The sequence below is a fragment of the Labeo rohita genome, chromosome 4, assembly GCF_022985175.1.
Source record: "Labeo rohita strain BAU-BD-2019 chromosome 4, IGBB_LRoh.1.0, whole genome shotgun sequence".
Lineage (NCBI taxonomy): Eukaryota > Metazoa > Chordata > Actinopteri > Cypriniformes > Cyprinidae > Labeo > Labeo rohita.
This window is the reverse complement of record NC_066872.1, coordinates 44,112,753-44,133,876: the sequence shown is the minus strand read 5'-3', so window position 1 is coordinate 44,133,876 and position 21,124 is coordinate 44,112,753. Positions and strand designations below refer to the sequence as shown.

The following is a 21,124-nucleotide window of genomic DNA, read 5'->3' as shown; positions in this document are numbered from 1 at the left end:
TACCAGTATAATTCATGAATCTACATATATAATAATAACAATAATATAATAATATTCCATACTTCCAAATTTTCCACTGAAATTGTCCTTGGAAAAGTTAGTTTGTGTATGAATATGTACCTTGTTCTCCAAGGTGGCATTTCCAGATTCCACATCTTCAGTATTCTTGCAGTTTTCTTCCGCATCAGTCGGTTTGGTCGTCAGCTCTCGTTGTTTCTCAGGCGACATGTCTCTGCGGTCGTCCTGCTCATCCGGAGAGATCACCGGGCTCTTCTTACGCGCCTGTGGGAACAAACGCTTGCGTCAAAACACACCAGCAGCACACACAAGAGGAAGCAATAAACCAGAAACACTGGAGATGTTCACAGACGTCCATTCTGGAGCCCGGTAGGAACGCAGCGAGCCGGAAAACTGCAAAGTGCAACGCTGTGGGGAACAATTAGGAGCAGGACTCGTGCAGTGACTCACGCCTTTGAATTACAGCGCCGTCCGGACAAAACTCTAACGACGGAGCAGGTTTATGTGAGGAAGAGCCCTTAGGACCAGATGCATGATGGGAATGTAAAACTGACAAATACACAAATGCACTAACAAATCCAAACTCCTCTATGGGCAGAAGCTGCTACCTGTAGGGTGTAGTAGGTGTTTTCTTTAGTGAAGGAGAGGCTGCGGGACAGCGATCCGTCCTCCCTCCTGCGTTCACGCAGCGCCCCCTGCTGGTGCCTCCTGATTCGCTCCATCTGCTCCTCGACACTCATGCGTGTTCGACCCACCTCTATAGCGCTGCTCATCTGCTCCACCGCACTGCGCGGACGGTCCTGCGGCTGAGACTAAACATACGTATATTATATTGTATATGCACACACAAAAATATATCAACTTAACAAATGAAACGTTTGTTTTTAAAGATGTTACTATGCTTTTGTTGTGTTAGTTGGCTGTATTTTTTTTGGTTATTTTTATTGAATCAAAATAAACTGCAGTTTGATTGAGATGAACTGGAATGCACAATGAAAAAACATGTTATCTGTTTTTGCAAATGAACTCTTCAAATGTTACTATAAAATAATGAGCAAAAATTATATAGTAAACATAAAAAAGTGTATATTATATATGCATAAACAAACTATTAAAGTATAATTATCATACAAATATTATATAAAATATAGTCTTAATACTATTAGATATCTATATTAGATACATATATATACATATACATATATATAATAAAATGTAAAATACTAGATTAATATTAATATATATATATATATATATATATGTATGTAGTTTAATACAAATGTTAAATTATATGAAATATATACACACATATTAATTGAATGAATACAATACAAATATTTTTTAATATGAATACAAATATTTTTGATTACATATTCAAATATTTACACAAAATATTAATGCAAATACTACTACAAAATGTATATAATAAATAATGTAAAATATGCTATAAAAACTTGCCAATTATTTACTTAAAATTGTATATATGTATGTAACTGAATTACATTTTTTATAATTAAAAATATTGTAAAAACTTAAGCTATTATTATATATACTAGATGATAAATAAAAAAAAATTAGGAGTATATTTTAGATTATATATTCATATATTAACACAAAATGTTATTTTAAAAAAATAATATATATTATAAAAAGCTAAGATATTATTTCATATACTAGATTAATATTAATATAAAAATATTAGGAATATAATAAATATTGTATAATTTCATATATATATATAGATTACATATTCATATATTAACACAAAATTTTATAATATAAAAAATATAAAATATAATATTAAAATGTAACTATAATAGTTATGTTTTTTTTAACATAAATAATATAAAATATATAATAAAAACTTAACTATTATATAATTATACAAATAATTCTAACAAATGGATTTATTACCTTTATTAAGAATACATAAAATTGAATTAAAATTGAATAAAATAGCCATTTTATTTCTTAGATGATAACCGGATGTTAAAGTCACGTCACCTGTGCAGCATATTATTGTTTGAGATGTTTATATGTGTGTGCTAAACCTAACCAGTATGAAACTAACTAGCACAACCACATGCTCACCTAGTAATGCCTTAGTAACCACCCTGAACATCAACCAATCTTTTGTAAAATCAAACACAACTCACATTTTTCCTTAGAAAATATATTTTATACACTCTTACTGTTCTGGGATCAGGTTTCTTGCTCTTCCTCAAGGTGACATAAGAGGCAATAGTGGACGATTCAGGCATAGGTGATTTAGTTCTGGGACTGACCACTCCGACAGGGTAAACCACACCTGACAGACAGAGACACAGACAGACAGAGATGAGTGATCAGCAGGAAGGCCTTTAGGACCGCGAGTGACGGTGTTTGTCAGGCACCTTTGTTGACGCCGGCCGTCTCTTTCTCTGCCGTCTGCTCAGATTTGTCTTCGCCGTTGCTCTCGTCGACCTCGGCTACCGTGGTGAGCTCCGGCTCGCTCTTATACAGTCTGTAATCCGGCCCCTGAGAGCAGAGATTTCACCTGTTTACACATCATTTACTGCACAGACACCAGACCACATTCTGCTGGGATTACGTGAAGCCTTATGATCATGGATTACATATTAAAATGGGAATAGAAACAAACTAAGCCTCACAAAGGATGAGGTACAAGCCTACGCAATGCTGCTGATCTACTGAATGTCTTACAGGAAGTGCTCAAGGAGGAACGTTTGATAAAAACCAACAGGGTTAAAAAGCAAAAAGCACTTGAAATAAAAGTCAACCGAAATGGGTTTTTGTAAAATGAAAATTCAGCCCACAATGAACATTTTGAACTATTTCTTCATTACACAGGAAGCAACAGCAGCACACAAACTTGTAATGATACGAGGATGGGTAAATAATGACAGAAATTGCTTTTTTGGGGTGAAATACTTCTTAAAAAACTGAACGCTAGAGAGCAGGTGGATGATATGATGCAAGTATAAAATGTACACAACTTAATAATTTAAATAGGCAAAATAAAACAGAAATAATATAAATGTATTGGTATTATTATTCATATTTATTTAAAAGAATAGGTGGTGTGTTTGCTTTTATTAATGCACTTATTTGTTCATTTGTTTGTTTTACAATGTTAAATAATTGTAATGTGGTCAATAAAAACAAACAAAAAAGAAATTATTTACAGTGTTAAATAATACATAGGTTAAAAATGAACAAAAATAAATAAATCAGGCTGATTTAACGCATAAAATGTATACAATTGATTAATTTAAATTGGTATTAATTGGTATTATTATTATTAACATTAATTTATTTTTTAATGACATTGAATAACCTAAAGTATAGGTGGTGGGTTTAAGTTTTAACGCACTTATTTTATCATTTGTTTGTTTGACAATGGTCAATAAAAAAGGTGGTCAATAAAAAAAAATTACAAAAAAAGGCAGAAATTATTTACAATGTTAAATATGAAGGTACAAAATTTATAGAGTTTAATCATTTAAATAGGCAAAGTAAAACAGTAATAATATTAATTTATTGGTATTTATTGGTATTATTATTATTAATATTTTTAAATGACACTGAAGTATAAGTGGTGGGTCTATTTTTTATGCATTCATTTATTCTTAACAAATATTAATTAATAACAAAAATTAGAAAGAAATCAAGCAGATATAATGCAGGTATAACATTTATAATATGTAATAATTTAAATAGGCAAAATAAAAAAATAATATTAATTTATTAGTATTTATTGGTATTACTATTATTAATAATATGTATTTTTAATGCATTTATTCATTTGTTTGTTTGACAATGTTAATGTTTAGGTGGTCAATAAAAAAGAAAAAAATCAGGCTAAAATAATTTATGATGTTACATAATGTATAGGAGGTCAATAAAAATGAATAATAATAATACTAAAAAAAAACAGTCAGAAATTGTTAATGATGATACATTTTGTATAGGTGGTCAGTAAAATGAATAATACAACTTGAAAAGAAATTAGGCAGAAATTGTTTATGAAGTTAAATAATGCATATGTGGTCCGTAAAAATTATTAATACATTTTAGAAAAATAAGCAGAAATTACTGACGATGTTAAATCATATACAAGTGGTCAGTAAAAATTAACAACATAAAAACTGGAAATAAATCAGATAGAAATAGTTTATGAAGTTAAATAATGTATATGTGGTCAGTAAAAATGAATAACAAAAAAATAAAAAATATAAATACTGGAAAGAAATCAGGCAGAAATCGTTTACCATGTTAAATGACGTATAGGTGGCCAGCAAAAAATGAATAACATAAAAACTGGAAAAAATGAGGCAGAATGATTGATTATCCACTGAGGAGGCTGACATAACGTGGAATGAACACAAAGCGGAAGTCTTTTTCAGCGAATGGATGGGCGATATATTATTCTATCATTAACAAAAACACAATCTAAAGTCAAAAGCAAACTAATGCGGGGTTTGTGAAGCGATGGCGATGGGTTAAATGAAGATGGCGGGTGGGGATGGGGGTCACAGCTGCGTCTTACGCTGTGGGCGCCGTTGCGCTGGGCGGCCTTGCGGTCCTCGGGCCGGTGAGGGGTGGTGCGGGGCGCGTGAGGAGGCCGGTCTCCCCCTTCATACGAGTACGGGAGAGGAGGACGCGGAGGCACCGAGTCTGACTCCTACACAGCGCACACAACGGGACAGTGAAGGAGACTGTTGCCACGGGCAACAACCAACCACAGCACCACAGTACAGGTCAACTCGGCCTGACCATCGCTAGCACGTGTGTGTGTGTGTGTCTGCTCGTTTAGACAATTACACAGTGATTATTATCATGATGATGTCTGGGATGATCACTTACTTCACTTTTATGCAGGTTTGACAGAGGGTTTGCACCAGGAAAACCTACAAATATAGAAGAAAAGGGGTAAAATGCTTATGAATGCAGTTGTTTTTTCTGTATGATAACCAAGGTTGCTGGTTGTTTACTAAAATAGTTTCAGTTCATTGTAATAAAGCTGAAATGAAACAATAAATAAATATTAGATGAAAATATTAAATCAAATAAATTAGATAACAAAAATTCAACAAAATTTGAAATGTTGCCTTGTAAACTGAAATAAAATGAGTTTATGTTGAAATATTAAAATTAAAAGTTGAAATAGAAAATAAATTCAAGCTAGATTGATTAAATATATTTTGTTTATTTATATAAAAATAAACAAAGACTAATAAAAATGACAAAAGGACAAAATAAAATTGAACTTAAACTAAAATGAAAATGCTAATTCAAAATATTAATAAATACTATAATAGTTAAAAAAATATTTATATAATATAATAAAAACATAATAAAAATACTACTAAATCAATACTGATAACTAAAATTTCCAGTTATTGCTGCAAATTACTGTTAAAAAAAAAAACAACAACATGTAATGATTATAAAAATAAATCTTACATAACATGAAAATGTACAAATTTAAAATAAGACATTTTAAAATATTATAAAATAAAATACAGAATTATAAAATGGGAATTGTAAAATAAATCCTAAATTATATATGAAAATATATATGGAAATTGAAAAAAAAAAGTTTCTACATTTATAGTTTGCATATAATAATAATAATTTTACAATAAATCTTAAATTATATATGTAAATGTACATATTTAAAATATATAAAAAAATATTACATATTATTTTTTAAATATTAATATACACAAAATTATAAAATGGATGTTGTAAAAAGTTAAAAGTAAAAAAAAAGTATAATTTTTGCTTTGTGTTAATGCAAATGACTATAAAGAAAAAAAATTAGGGAAACAAATGCACAAAAAAAAAATGTACAAAAGTACAATAATTTTTACTGAAAATTACTGTAAAGAAAAAATGTATGTTACAAATACATGTAAAAATCATCAGAATTCAAAAAAACAAAATTTACAGATTTTAAAAGATACATTTTAAAGTATAAATGTAAATACAGAATTATAAAATCGAAATTGTAAAAAAGGTTTTGTCTTTCATTTATTTATTCATTTTTGTAGTGTGTGTTATTGCAAATTACCATAAAGAATGAATTTTTTTAATGAAAAAATTTGTAAAAAAATGCATGTAAACAAGTATACTTTTTAAATAAATAATATACGAAAATGTATATATTATTAAAAATGTGTAATTTTCATGCTGAGGCCAATAAATACATTGGCAGGACAAAGCAGAATTCTGAAAAAAAAAAAAAATAAACGAATTAATGAAATAAATAAAAAATTAAATAAATAAAATACATATTACTGTCGCTCATATCTGTGACTGACGTGTTGATTATGAGTGAGTTGAGTTGTTGTTGTGTGTGTGTTTGTGTGTTTTTCTCGTTCTCTCACTGGGTTCTGTGTTTCTCTTGGGTTTGTTCTTGATCAGCGCCTCCATCACATCCTGAATTCTCCACAGCTCCTTCTGGATCTGGACGTGTTTTTGGCTGGGCGGCTCCGTCTGCACACACACACAAACACCCCAGCTCAGCGTCTATGATATTATCTTGAATATGCAGTCACATATTGCTGGTATTCAATCAATCGTGTCACCTGTGGGCTCCCGAGGGCCTCGAGCTGCTCCAGCAGATTGGTTTTGGCCATGGTGACGTCCGCCTCCATTCGATCGTACTCCCTCCAGCTTCGCTCCAGCTCCTGTCAGCAGCACAGCATTATGGGTGAGCGAATGACAGCGTGTAGCATTGCATCAATCAAAGCGAACGGTACGAGGGACGTACGGCGTTGACGCGCGACACCTCTCTGCAGGTGCTGAGCAGGCCGCTCTGCAGGACGTCCCGCTGCTGGATGACGCTCTGCACCGCCGCGGGGTTTTCAGAGCTCATCTCGATCTCCTGACTGGCTGACAGTAAGGCCGTCTCCAGCGTGTGCTGCAAATATACACGTGTGTGAATGAGACGGCCGTCTAAATGCACTGAGAGATGATGAGGATGGAGATGTTCGCTACCTTTTCTCTGTGCAGCTGCTGCAGTTTTTCTTCTTGAGTTCTCACTACTTTATCCTGCTCACAGAGTTGACTTAATTTCGCCTGTAACGATAAAGTCAAGGTCAGATCTATTCAAGTGAGTTATTTTTAAGCAAACGCATTTCAAATCTTTAATATGTACAAAGAAACCAAGCAGTCCGCAATGAATGTGCAGTTGTTAAAACAGCATGCATACTAATTTGCAGAATTTGGAATAAAATACAATAATACAAAAAATAAAATATTTATAACAGAAAAATGAGTAAGTTTTCATCTCCAGTGAATGTAAGTTTGTAAAAATGTGGGGAAAAATAATTGTAATATATAAAATAATATAATATAATATAATAAAACAATACATTTGATAGATAGATAGATAGATATACAATATTTAAAATAAAATAAAATAAAATAATAACCTTCCTGGTGTCATATTGCACATATATAAATATAAATAAATATAAAATATCATATGAATATATTTATAAATATAAAAAAAGAAATATCAAAACTTTAAGACACCAATAATATAATATAATATGATATAATATAATATAATATTAGACAGACAGATAGATAAAAAAGTAAAACTAAACTAAACTAAAATAAAATAAAATAAATGTTTCCTTCCTAGTGTCTTATTACAGATAAGAAATATCAAAACATAAATACAACACCAATATTTATAACAGAAAAATTAGCACGTTTTCATCTCCAATGAATGTAATTTGGTAAAAATGTGGGGAAAACATTATTTGGAATATAATATAATATAATATTAGACAGATAGATAGATAAAAAAGTAAATAAAATAAAATAAAATAAAACATTTTCCCTTTTTGGTGTCATATTGCACATATATAAATTATAAATATAAATATATTTATAAATATATAAAGGAAATATCAAAACTTAAAGACAACACCAAAAATCATAACAGAATAATAGGTAAGTTTCAGTCTCCAATGAATGTGAGGTCATAAAAATGGCACAAAAAAATAATAAAATAAAATAAAATAAAACAAAACAAAACAAAACAAAACAAAACAAAATAAAATAGCCATCTTTCCTTCCTGTTGTCATATTTCACATATGAAATATCAAAATGTAGAGACATCACCAATAATTATGACGGAACAGCGTGTATGTTTCAGCAGCCTGAAAAGCTTTGATTAACATACAGAACAGTATTTATTCTTAGTTTGCACTCAGACTTCAGTAAAACTTTTATGAATCTATATTTAGTCCATATTCCATCTTCATACTCATCTTTATTCATGGCTTAAAAAGTTGCTAATATAGTTGATAAATTAACCATATAATACATTTTGATGACTTTTTAACAGCATTTATAACTCAGCTGGTAAAAATCTACAAAATAAAATAAAAAATGGGTCACGAAAAGCAAAAACAAATGCTTTTTAAACTGCTATTAAAAAGCTGCATTTAAAATTTTTTTTTTTTTTTGGTTTAAATATGAATTACAACATTTAACGTTTAAAGTAAATTATAATTTTTAAATATTTTTATTTCACATTTGACCAAAAAGTAGTTTAATTTAGAATTTGAAAATTAATTTGTGATCATTTACACCTTAATTTTTCACGTTTCACTCCTGGTTTTGCTTAAAGTGTGTACATTTCTGTATAGAACACTGAATAAATTAGTTTTTTGTACACTATATTTTATGTTTACAGTAAGAGAGTCAGCTTACATCAATGTCCAGCTCCTCAGGTCTGTATATGTAAGTGTTTTCTCTGTACTCTTCAGGACTCATCTGCTGAAATGAGAGGAAATAACGTCAGATACGATATGCAATACATAATACATCCTAGAAAGTGTTATACGCCGCTCTAGACTGCTTTGAGACTCTCTGCGCATGAAGCGATGGAGCAAGCGGCGACATGAGCCTGTGTAGTTGATTTACTACTGCCGTACATGCAACTTACTCATCAATATGCTGTCAGATAAAGGTAAACACAAACTGAGAGCTTAAACAATGAACTTTTTGGCAACAGTAACTTCAGTAAATCTTGTAGCACTTGCAGCTGAGATCATATAAATGTGTGGCGCTGTGCAACAGGGATCTTTATATACAGTCAGACCGTATACAACAGCACTGGGACTGACACCAACCACACAACCCACATTAAACATGCAAACTCCGTCCAAACAGTTCAGAGGAAGCAAATGGGAAAGTCAGATGGAAGTTTGTACACATACGGATTCACAACGCAATGATTTATTACTCAGTATTTTTGTCTTGTTCTCCAGTACAAACAACATACATTTACTTAAAAAGGAAAAAAATGTTGAAACACGTATCAAAAGTAAGCAGGCTAATGTTTAAAATAATAAAAGACTTCACTTGAAGTCTTTATGCATAACGCATTAAAGCTATTCATAATATGCATTATAACGCATTACATAAATAATTGTAAACAAGGTTAAAATGCATTAGAATATTCACAGGTTTCTTGTTACGTCTCAAATTGGTAGTTTTCTGTGTTTTAATGCATTTTACTTTCTAAAAGTGTAACAATAAATAGATAAGTATTATAATGTACATTAACTGTGGGTGTAACTAAGGTATATTACAAAGCATAATTAATGCATTGAAATACTTCCATAATGCATCATATACACAGGCTTCAAGTAAATATAAATATTTTTTCCTAATGCATTTATTAAATATTCTTAACATTAAGCAACTAAAATCAATATACACAAAATATGAATATATTTTCAATATTTTAGGAACAAAATCTGTTTTTTCTAGCTCATATATGATTCCACGACGGAAGCTATAATGAAATAACAATATTGCAAAATACTGTTTGCATGGCTGGTAAGAAATATTTACAGCCAATAAAGTCTTAATTTAAAGTCTTATTTATATATGCATTATATATAAAGGCTTCATTTAGATTTACAAGTGATTCCTTTGTGCATTTATGAAATATTCTTCACATTAAGCAACTAAAATGAATATGCATGAAATATGAATATATCTTCAATATTTTAGGTATAAAATCTGTTTTTTTTTTAATCTCATATATGATGCTACAATGCAAGTTATAATAAAATAATAAGCTAAAAATTCTGTTTTTATTAGCACAAAAATATAGTTTTATTAAAAAGAGTACAAAACACTGTTTTCATGGCTGATAAGAAATATTTACAGCCAGTAAAATCTTCATTTAAATTTTATTTAAAATCTCATATATATGCACTCAATTCAAAAGGCTTCAAATAAAGTGACAAGTGATTTAATTGTGCTTTTTGTTTCAGTGCATTTATGGGGAAAAAAATGAATTTATATTTTGTGCAAAATCTGAATACATCTTTAACATTTTATGTCCAAAATACTGATGCTTTTCTAGCTCATATAAAGGTATGGTTGAAACTATAATTAATACATAAATAAATACATTAAATAAATCAATAATATAAATAAATAAAATAAATTTACAAGTGACTTCTGTGTGAAAATTGTTTCTTTTTTAGTGCATTTATGGAATATTCTTCACATTAAGGTAATAAAACATGCATATTATTTACAAAATATGAAGATATCTTTAACATTTTATGTACATAATATTAACATTTTTCTAGCTCATATTTGTAGCTACGATTGAAACTACAAAAAAATAATAAGCTAACAATCCTATTGTTATAAGCACAAAAATATATTTTTAATAAAATATTGCAAAATGCAGTTTTAATGTCTGGTAAAAAATATTCGCTTATTATTTATATAATTTCTATTAATGCATATAAATCATAGAATTAATTTACTACACTTTAAGTAAATTGACTTTTGAAGATCTTTTAAGTAAATGTATGTTGCTTTAATGACGTTTAGATATTTGTACTAGAAAACAAGACAAAAACACTGAGTAAGAAAATCATTTTTTGCAGCGCACACACACTCTCATTCACACTTTTCCGCAGCCGGATGAGTTTATGTAGACATGAATCATCTCATCACGGAAATAAAGCTGCTTCAGCACCATCTGGTGTGCTAAAAACAGAAAAAAATTCAGAAAACTGTTAACAGCGCTCGTGTCGTACACGTCCACAACATCTGCTACGGGGACACCAGAGGGACACAAACACACAGTTTGAGCGCCAATTTAAGAAGTCCAACAGCATTTTTGTGTTAAATATAAACGGATCTTGTGCTGGAAACTATCTGGAGGTCGGTTTCGGAGGGCGACGGCACTCGTACGGCAGGTTTCAGGAGGTTGGATGTTCCCCACAGGCTCGCGGGTCAGCCGTGCGCCGCGGTAATTACCGTCCCCCTCGGTCCGCTCCGTCAGCGCTCGAGTTAGTGTGACTAATGAAAACTAGAGCCTGGATCCGAAAGCCCTCACGCGTTCGGGGACACAAGAACCGCAAGAGCCGGAGAAAGTCGTGACACTGAGTGAAGACGCAGGGGAATCTCAGCTGCTTTAAAGCATTTCTGAGATTTCACAGCACCGTGTGAGGAAGCAGCTGCAGGAGATTTAAGAAAACGTACGAAGACCCGCCCCTTAGTTACTGTTGCTACGTCCGAGCCACAGCGCTCAAAAGGTGGGTCTGACGTTGTGATTGGACAGAACGCCTGTCAATCAAACTCACAACCATCCAGTATATAAACCAGCTTACTTCAGCAACATCAAAAAGTGAGAAAACAGTCTGATGGAGGAATCTCATGCTATTTATCCGTCACAAATTGCATTTAACTGCAGCTACTGCATGTGTTCTAATAATGTATACTTTGAGAGTTTTATATTTTATAATAATCATACATATTTTCAGTGCATTTGTGGAATATACTTCACATTAAGCTGCTAAAATGAACACATTATACAAAAAATATGAACGTATTAAATATTTAATGCACAAAATCATGTTTTTGCAGCTAATATCTGACGCTATGAGTTAAACTATAATGAAACGATCCTGTTGATGAAAATCCTGTTTTCAGAAGGACAAAAATATAGTTTTAATAAAAACTGCAAAATACAGATTTAATGGTCGTAAGAAATATTTACGGTCAAAGAAGTCTTATTTAAGCAATTTCAACTTTGACCCTGTTTGCTGATTTTACTGAGAAATATTTACTGATGTAATTTTTTTTTTTTTAAATAAATATGTGGAATATTTCACACATTAAGCAACTAAAATTAATATGTACAAAATAAAATATTCATTGTTCATTTTTTGTACATAATATTAATTTTAGTTGCTTAATGTGTGAAATATTCCACATATTTATTAAAAATAGGTGTATTTAAAATAATTTATTTATTTATTTAAAATAATTTTTATTTAAAAGAAAAAATCCGGTTTATTTAAGGTTTATTTAAGTCTAAATTTAAAAATAATTTAACAAAAATAAAAAATAAATGGATAAATTACTAAAAAAAAACAATATAATAAAAAATAATACAAAAATTAATAAAATGCCTTAAGTTAAAGCAATTAAAAATTTTGTACAAAATGCAAGTTTATTTAAGCAATATTTTATTAAAACTATATTTTGTAATTATGTTAACAAAAAAACTAAAATATACTTTTCAGAAATTTTAAATAAACCTGATTTTTTTTTACTTTAATTAAAAAAAAAAAATGAAATAAATAAATAGAAATTATTTTAAATAAACCTAAATTTTTTTTTTCATAAATATGTGGAATATTTCACACATTAAGCAACTAAAATTAAAAATTACGTACAAAATATGAACAATGAATATTTTATAATAAAGCTTATTAATATAAAATATTTCATAATAAAATATAATAAAATAAATAAGTCAAATAGAGTTTAAATGTAAAAATAATTTTATAAAAATAAATAATAAATGAATAAAAAAGAATATAATTAAAAAATAAAACAATGATTAAAAAGTTAAGCAATTAAAGTTGCATTAAAGTTTAAGCAATTTTTTGCAATATTTTACAGTATTTTTGTCTTAAAACTATATTTTTGCGCTTATGTCAATATGATTATTTATCTCATTTAAAATAAATAATTTATTTTATAATAGTTTTACGCATAGCATCATAATCCCATCGTCATACGAACAACAATTTCATTTTAATAAATCTATTTTATTGCAAAAAATAGACTTCATGGCCAAACAAAGTCTTAATTCACTCAGAATTGTCTTACAACATGACACTTTACCTTTCAGCTTCATCCTGTTTGCTGACTTTTGCATGACATGATTGGATTTCTATCTAATGAAGACCCATTCACACCAACAATTATTTCTCATGTTGCTTTAAATGCTTTAGCACATAAAATTGTCAGCGATACTGTTGCTCTGTGTCGTTATTGTTTTAGCTACGACTTCTCTGTTCTCACAGAATGACCGTCTTTGATGTGAATGGGCCTTTAAAGCACATAAAACCTGTGCGATGCTTTTCCTTTTGAGCTCAAAAGGCTTTGTAAACCACATCGGTCTCCAAACACTGGAGTCTGCGCTAACAAATGAAAGCCGGCGTGATGGATGAAGCCATTGCTAATGAACGGCACATTAGCACCAGCAGCTGTGATCCGCGCGGCGTACGAAAACGTTCAAGCCATGCCAAAAATACCAGTTCCACTTTTAACAAAACAACAACAACAAGGAAAACCAATGGGATGTGCTGGAACGAAACCGACACAGGATGGGGCAGTGAGGGGGTGGAGCTTCGACAAAGAGGCGGGGCCCATGACACGAGAGGGGGAGGAGCATAACCGTGTGTTCCGAAACCTTACTTGCTGGTACAGTTGCGGCCTCGGCGCCGAGTTCTCAATCATAGTGTGAATCATGAAGATTACTGGCTCATTCTCCTTCATCTAGTACACGAGGAGGAGGAGGAGTAACAGCCGTTATCAAAGCACTGTGGTTTTTTTTTACAGATTCGACCCTCACAAATATCACATGTCTGCTTTACTCTTGTCCGCTGTTCCAGAATAATGACTGCGTGCACTTTGGTAATGCAATACAATGTTAAAAGGCAATAAATGGTTCCTGTCAAAGAAAGTGAAAAACATTTGCTGGGTAATGTTATTCTGAGTTGACCTTTTCAAAAAGATGGATCATTGGAGAGAAAAGCTGAACCTAAAACATTAAAATGTCTCCCAAAATATGCTATAGCGCTCACTGGTGTGCTTGAAAATCATTCAAATAAAATAAATACTATAATATTAAAAAAAAAACAAAAAAAAATAAACAATAACAAGATAAAACCGGTCCAGAAAGTAGAAAATCTCTAAATAAATAAAAAAAAGAAAACATATTTATTATATAACTGAATTATTCAATTGCGTTCATTAAAAATAAATAAAATCTAATTCTTAAGCTTAATCTCAAAACTAAAATAAATGCTATAATATTAAAATAAACAATTATAAGATAATAAGATAACACTGGTCCAGAGTGTATATATTTGAAATATAAAAAAATATATATTAAAATATAAGCTAATTAGAAATTTATTTTTCAATAAATACTATAATATTAAAATTAATTATTTGATAAAATCTCTAAATAAATAAATAAATAGAAAATATATTTATTACATAACATAATTATTCAACTGCATCAAATTATTCATTTCATTAAAAATAAAACATAATATAATTATTAAATTTCATCTATAAACTAAAAAAAACCCTCAGAAAATATAAAAATCCAAGCTAATTAGAAATTCCAATAAATACTATAATATTAAAATAAATATTTATAAGATAACACTGGTCCAGATAGTAAAAAAACAAATCTCTAAATAAATGTATAGAAAATATATTTATTAAACAACAGAATTATTCAACTGCATTCATTAAAAATAAAACATAATATAATTATTAAACTTAAAACTCAAAAAAGCCCAAGCTTCCTAGAAATATTAAAATATTCATATAACATGAAATATTTATATAAAAATTTAAAAAAAGAAATTAATTTAAAATATAATCTATAATATGAAAATAAATAATATAAGATAACACTGGTCAAGATAGTAGAAAATCTCTAAATAAATAAATAGAACAGAATTATTATATGAATTATATAACACAATTATTTAACTGCATTCATTAAAAATAAAATACAATACAATATAATTAATAAACTCAATCTCAAAAAAAGAAAAGAAAAATAAATATTGCTGTCGCAACTAAAGTAAGTGAACAAAATAAGTAAATAAAAAAAATAATAAAATAAATAAAACATAATATATATTATAATATAATATAATATAATATAATATAATATAATATAATATAATATGTATATATACACACACACATACATACATATATAATAAATAAAATTACCAACACTTTAAAATTAAAAATAACTACTTACTTCCAGTGCTGTGCTGTAGTAGTTAAATGAAAAACACAATGCATTCACAGCAGGCTACCACTGAGAATTAAGCCTGACAAACTAAACAATACAAATGAATCCAGCTTCATGTTTTGTTGCTAAAAAAGCTTTAAATGAACTGCTATTTTAAGAGACACCATCTGCATTCAACAGACGCACAACTTCAACAGAACAAAGAACTGCAGCAGATGCACTGAGGGCCGGAGAACAGAGAAAACGCTCGAGTTTGATCTGCGCTGTAATAAAAGTACAGTAGCCAAAGAAATAAGACAATGAGAAAGAGAGAAACAGGAAGTGAGAAACAGGAAAGGCCCTCACCTGGCTGTCCAAGTACATGAGATTCCTCTGTAGGTGATGCGAAAGGATTTCACTCTAGAGACGGCAAGAGAAAGAAGATGAGAGGAGAGCAGTGAGAAAAACCAGAGACGTTGGCGAGACGTGGGCTTCAGAGCAGGGGAAGTGCAAAACGAAAAACTCAAGAAGCCATTCAAAGTCAACAACTGCAAACTTTCGCCTCAAGTTCATCATGCACTTTTATGAGCGAAGCCGAAGAGCAAATCAGAAATAAACGGGTCCACCAAAGAAAACATCTAGGATTGCAAACAGAAACACAACTTCTGCTGATCATGTTCTTCAAACTGCGTGAGACGCATGCAGCAGCCGCACAAAACATGATCCAAACCTACAGGACTGGAGGGATTTCACATGTTAGTGGAAAGGAAGAGACGTTTCTTCAAACAGCTGGTCAAAAGTTTGGAATAATTAGGATTTATTGAATGAAGGCTCTCCAAGGTTGTTTAAAAATACAGTAAAATTATGAAATATTTTTACAATTTAAAAGAACTGTTTTCTATTTTGATTTGTTTTAAAACGCAATTTATTTCTGTGATTTAATGCTGAATTTTCAGCATCATTACTCCAGTCTTCAAAGTCACATGATCCTTCAGAAATCATTCTAATATGCTGATTTGCTGCTCAATTATTAATAATGGTTCTTTTTAGAGCTTTCTGTAAAAAATATTTAATAATTTAAACGAACCTTAAATTATCCAAAATAAATAAATAAATAAATACTGCCTTTGAAACTAAAATAAGTTAAAGTAATAAAATGACTAAAAAAGCTACATAGAAGTGTTACATCATATTATATTTAATTTATTACATTATGTATTATATTATGTAATATATTTCATTATATATTTAATATTAAATTAATATTAAATTTAAAATATAAAAAATAAAATCCCATTATAAACCTTAATAAATATTATAATATTAAAATAAATGCTAATATGATAACACTGGTCCAGACAGTAGAAAATCTCAAAATTAAATAAATACAAATTATATTTATAAATTATATAACAGAATTATTGAACTGCATTTATTACAAATAAAATGTATTATATTATATATTATATAATGTATTAAATTATATATTGTATTTAATATTAAATTAATACAAAATCTAAAGCATGAAAATAAAAGCCAATTTGAAAATTGCAAAAAATATTATAATATTAAAATAAATAATAATAGGATAACACCGGTACAGACAGTAGAAAATCTCAAAAATTAAATAAACAAAAATTATTTTGTTATTTACCTGCATTTATTAAAAATAAAATACACAATTATTAAATTCATATATTATATATATATTATATATATTTTTTATTTTTTTTTAATTTTTTTTTTAATATATTTTAAAAATAATATATATATATATATATATATAATTATCATAGCTTCCACAAAATTATAAAGCAGTGTAGCTGTTTTCAGCATATTAGAATGCTTTCTAAAGGATCATGTGACACTGAAGACTGGAGTAATTATGCTGAAAATTCAGCTTTGTGCCACAGAAAAAAAAACCACATTTTACAATATAGTCACAAAGAAAACAGTTATTTTAAATTGTAAAAATATTTCACATTACTACCGTTTTTACTGTATTTTTAGCTAAATAAATGCAGGCTTGGTGAGCACAAAAGTCTTCTTCCAAAAACATTTTAAAATCGTAATTATTCCAAACCTTCGACCGCTAGTGTGCATTAAATCTGGCATTGAAACGTATTTCATCAGACATCATCCGATCCACACCAGCATGCGGAAGCAATGGGAAAACCACCAAACGTGGAAATGGACAGGCTGGGTTGTGGGGTGGCCGGGGTTTGGCGGGGGAAACTAACAAGCCCTTCACTCTGGGATGCACAGGCTAGCGATCCGCGAGGCTGACCTTTGGGTTGGCGGCATCCAGGTTTAGCTGCATTAGCTGAGCGAGCGTGTGCTCGCGGAGGCTGTTGAGCTCGGCCTGCTGCCGCCGGAGCTTGATGAGCAGCAGGGTCAGTTCCTCTGGCTGCGGCGGGCGACAGGAGCAGCGGTTAGTGTGGGCCGTCATGAAGGGGGTTATGGGGGAAATCGGGCCATGTTTCATACAGAGGACGTGTTCAGATGAGCTGAATTTTCTTAGACACTGAATACTCTGATAGACTGACATAAACCTGAGAAATCTAATCAACATGATTAACCAGCTCTACCAGATTCAGCTAAGACGCATAAACCATGAATAACCAGGCTCTTAAGCTAGAAACTAATTACAGTCTGCTTTGAGCTTAAATTTTCTATTAACAATGGAAAAATACTGAAACTTTAACTAAAATTAATAAAACTAAAATGAAAAATGTAAAAATCTAAAACATTATTTTAAAACAATAACAAAAACTATAATAGTACATAAATAAGTTTAAGTTTAAATTTGCTTTTAAGAATTTTAAAATAAAAAAAAAAAATGTTAAAAAAAAATATTAATAAATACTATGATAGTGTAAACATAAATTAGAAAATCTGTAAATAATTAATTGGAAATTATATATACATAAATAAAAACATGCATACATAATAAAAGCACAACAAAACCAAACATTGCAGCTATTGCAAAATAATAACTATTACAGCAGTATATAAATAAATTTAAGCTCAAGTTAGAGTCAAAAATGGAAAATCAAGCACAACAAAATAACAGAAACTTTAACTAAAATTAAAAATAAATAAATAAATAAAAGCCTAATTCAAAATATTAATAAATACTATGATAGTGTAAATAATATGAATTTGAAAATCTGTAAATAAATAATTGAAAATTATATATACATATATAAAACATATATAATAAAGTACAAAAAGTAATAAAACAAATAACAAAATATAAAGGGTTAAATTTAAATTTGATTTAAAAAAATGGAACAAGCACAACAAAATTACTAAATCTAAAAATGAATACAAAAAATAAAAGCTAATTTAAAATAGTAATGCTATACTAATACTGTATACTACATAATATTATATAAATAACAGGAAGTAAAAACAAATCTGAAAACAAATAATTAGAAAGTATATTTATATATAAATATATACTGTAATTAAGCACTACAAAACTAAAAAAACATGAAAAAAATAACAGCTAATTCAAAATATTTAATAAAAACTAAGACAAGATATTTAAAAATTGCAAATAAATAATTGTCAATTATATATGCGTTTAATTAAGCACAACAAAATTAAACAAATTAAAAATATTAAAAATAAACGTTATAAAATATAATAGAAAATAGTAGAATAGAAAATCAAGCACAAAATGACAATCTAAAATGAAAATAAAAATGAAAAGAGCTAATTTAAATTATTAATAAATATATAAACTACATATAAAACTAACAGGTAGTAAATAAATTATTATTTATAAATGTTATATATATATATATATATATTATATATAAGCACAATAAAATTAATAAAACTAATAAAACTTTTAAAAAATATAATAAATTCAAAATATTAAATACATAGTTAATTTAAAATATTAATAAATAATATACCAGTCCAGTGAGTACAAACTCTGTAAATAAGTACATTTACAGTATAACATTTTTTCAGGATAGACTGACATAAACCTGTAATTTCTAACCAACACGACTAATCAGCTCTACCAGGTTCAGTTAAGCTGCACAAACTAGTTAAATAGCCACGAATAACCAGGTTCTTAAGCTATAAACTAACTACAAGCTGGATTTTCCATGAGGAACAGCTGAATTAAGTTTAAAATAAAAAAGAAAATCCCAGGTTTATGCCAATTTATCCTTAGAAACTTGTTCTGCTCACCAATTAGATGATATTTGAAGAAAATAACCTTGGGATTGACATTATCTCATGTTTCTCAATAGTTACATTATTCCAAATAAAAGAAGTGATATCATAAACCAAAATGTTTAAGGTCCTAAATTGAATTTCATGCACTGAAAAGACATTTTTACAGCAGCGGCGATGAGTAAAACACATACGGAGGAGCTCTATTAATATTTCATCAAGTGACCGTAGGCCTTTTCATTAAAATGCTCTCTGCCTGAAATAATATCGCAGGCCTTTTCTGCCAGTTGTGCTTTGCGTCTGAAAAATGAATAAATAAAAGCAGAAGCTTAAAGAAAAAAAGGCGGCTTTAGACTGCCAGAACCTGAAACGTCAAGTGAGAGAATAGTAATTATAGTTTTAAGAGCTTATGGTATTAGCGCTTCTCCTGTCATCATAAACACACACACAAACACTCATCTCTCTGTCAGACGAGTTTAATTCAACACCTAAAGCCTGAATAACCTACCGCAAGTGAACACCTGTACTTGAACATTCGAATATCCGTTTACCTTTAAAGTCAACATGAAATGATATTTGCAACCTATTTTATTAGACGCAACCGCACAATCAGGATTTTCTTTTACGTTTAACCCGAAGCATGTAAATATGGTCATTTTGATTTCATGTCGACTTTAAATGAGCAGCTTTAACCTCTGCGTGTAAAATATTCTGCTCATTTGCAAGCCAAAGCCTCAACGAATCCTCGGTGGCTTGCAACTGAAAAATGCAAAGAGTTTGAGAGAAAAGCAAAGTTGTAGATGTGCGAGTTACAAACGTTGTCTTTGCACAGAGGAACGAGGTGGGTGGAGAAGAGGGAAAGCGTACCGTTTTGCCTTGCAGAGACTGTGCAGTGATGCTCTGCGCGGGAGGAACAGGCCTGCGTTCGGCAGGATAGGAATACTGATAGAGAAAGAGAGACAGAGGAAAGCACAGAAATCATCATGATCATTGGAACAGATCGTTCTGGAGAAGAGTGCATTAAACCCGCAGTATTAAACGAGATTTAAAGACTTGGTAATTTCATGTGATCTGGTAATTACACACTCGGATGAGAAAAGAGGCAATTGTGTCCTTATACAATCACAGAAAAGCAGGGTTCCCACACCTTCTGATCAATACATTTCCATTACTTTTTCACTTGATTATCGCATGCATATGTGCATACGTATGCATATATATAGAGAGAGAGAATATTTAGTATTATTATTAGCATTATTGGAATCTAAAACACGGTAAACTAAAATGTAATGTCTGCTGACTAAATTATAGGATTTTTTTTGTGTAAAATGGACTAAAAGTAATGAGTATGAAATTAAATATTGACAAAATATTTAAAAGATTGTCATTAAAAGACAAAAACTATGGCAAAACAACAATAAAAGAGAGTAAATAATATATAAATTATTTTTAATTATAAATATGTTGATATTTAAATCAATAAATATATTAAATAATACATTTATTAAATGATTCATCTGTTAGTAATTGAATATATACATGGACTTTAATAAATATAAACATTAATGAAT

The 21,124-nt window shown here is 29.6% G+C and overlaps 1 protein-coding gene across 29 annotated transcripts in view; it reads right to left on the bottom strand.

Moving 5' to 3' along the window:
* The window catches only part of plekha5 (pleckstrin homology domain containing, family A member 5), a 177,256-nt gene that overhangs the window by 6,035 nt on the left and 150,097 nt on the right, over positions 1-21,124 (bottom strand). For 8 of the 29 annotated variants that reach the window (XM_051107215.1, XM_051107216.1, XM_051107219.1 and 5 more), the window contains 15 exons: positions 20,421-20,495; positions 17,647-17,766; positions 15,726-15,779; positions 13,793-13,873; positions 8,756-8,821; positions 7,024-7,104; positions 6,797-6,946; positions 6,612-6,713; positions 6,411-6,519; positions 4,885-4,928; positions 4,568-4,702; positions 2,412-2,535; positions 2,211-2,326; positions 627-830; positions 121-282 (listed from right to left, as the gene is read on the bottom strand). In XM_051107215.1, coding sequence (XP_050963172.1) covers positions 121-282; positions 627-830; positions 2,211-2,326; positions 2,412-2,535; positions 4,568-4,702; positions 4,885-4,928; positions 6,411-6,519; positions 6,612-6,713; positions 6,797-6,946; positions 7,024-7,104; positions 8,756-8,821; positions 13,793-13,873; positions 15,726-15,779; positions 17,647-17,766; positions 20,421-20,495 — 1,623 coding nt within the window. The remainder of the gene's footprint in view (positions 1-120; positions 283-626; positions 831-2,210; positions 2,327-2,411; positions 2,536-4,567; positions 4,703-4,884; positions 4,929-6,410; positions 6,520-6,611; positions 6,714-6,796; positions 6,947-7,023; positions 7,105-8,755; positions 8,822-13,792; positions 13,874-15,725; positions 15,780-17,646; positions 17,767-20,420; positions 20,496-21,124) is intronic. The other 21 variants (XM_051107217.1, XM_051107242.1, XM_051107225.1 and 18 more) reach the window with 16 other exon arrangements.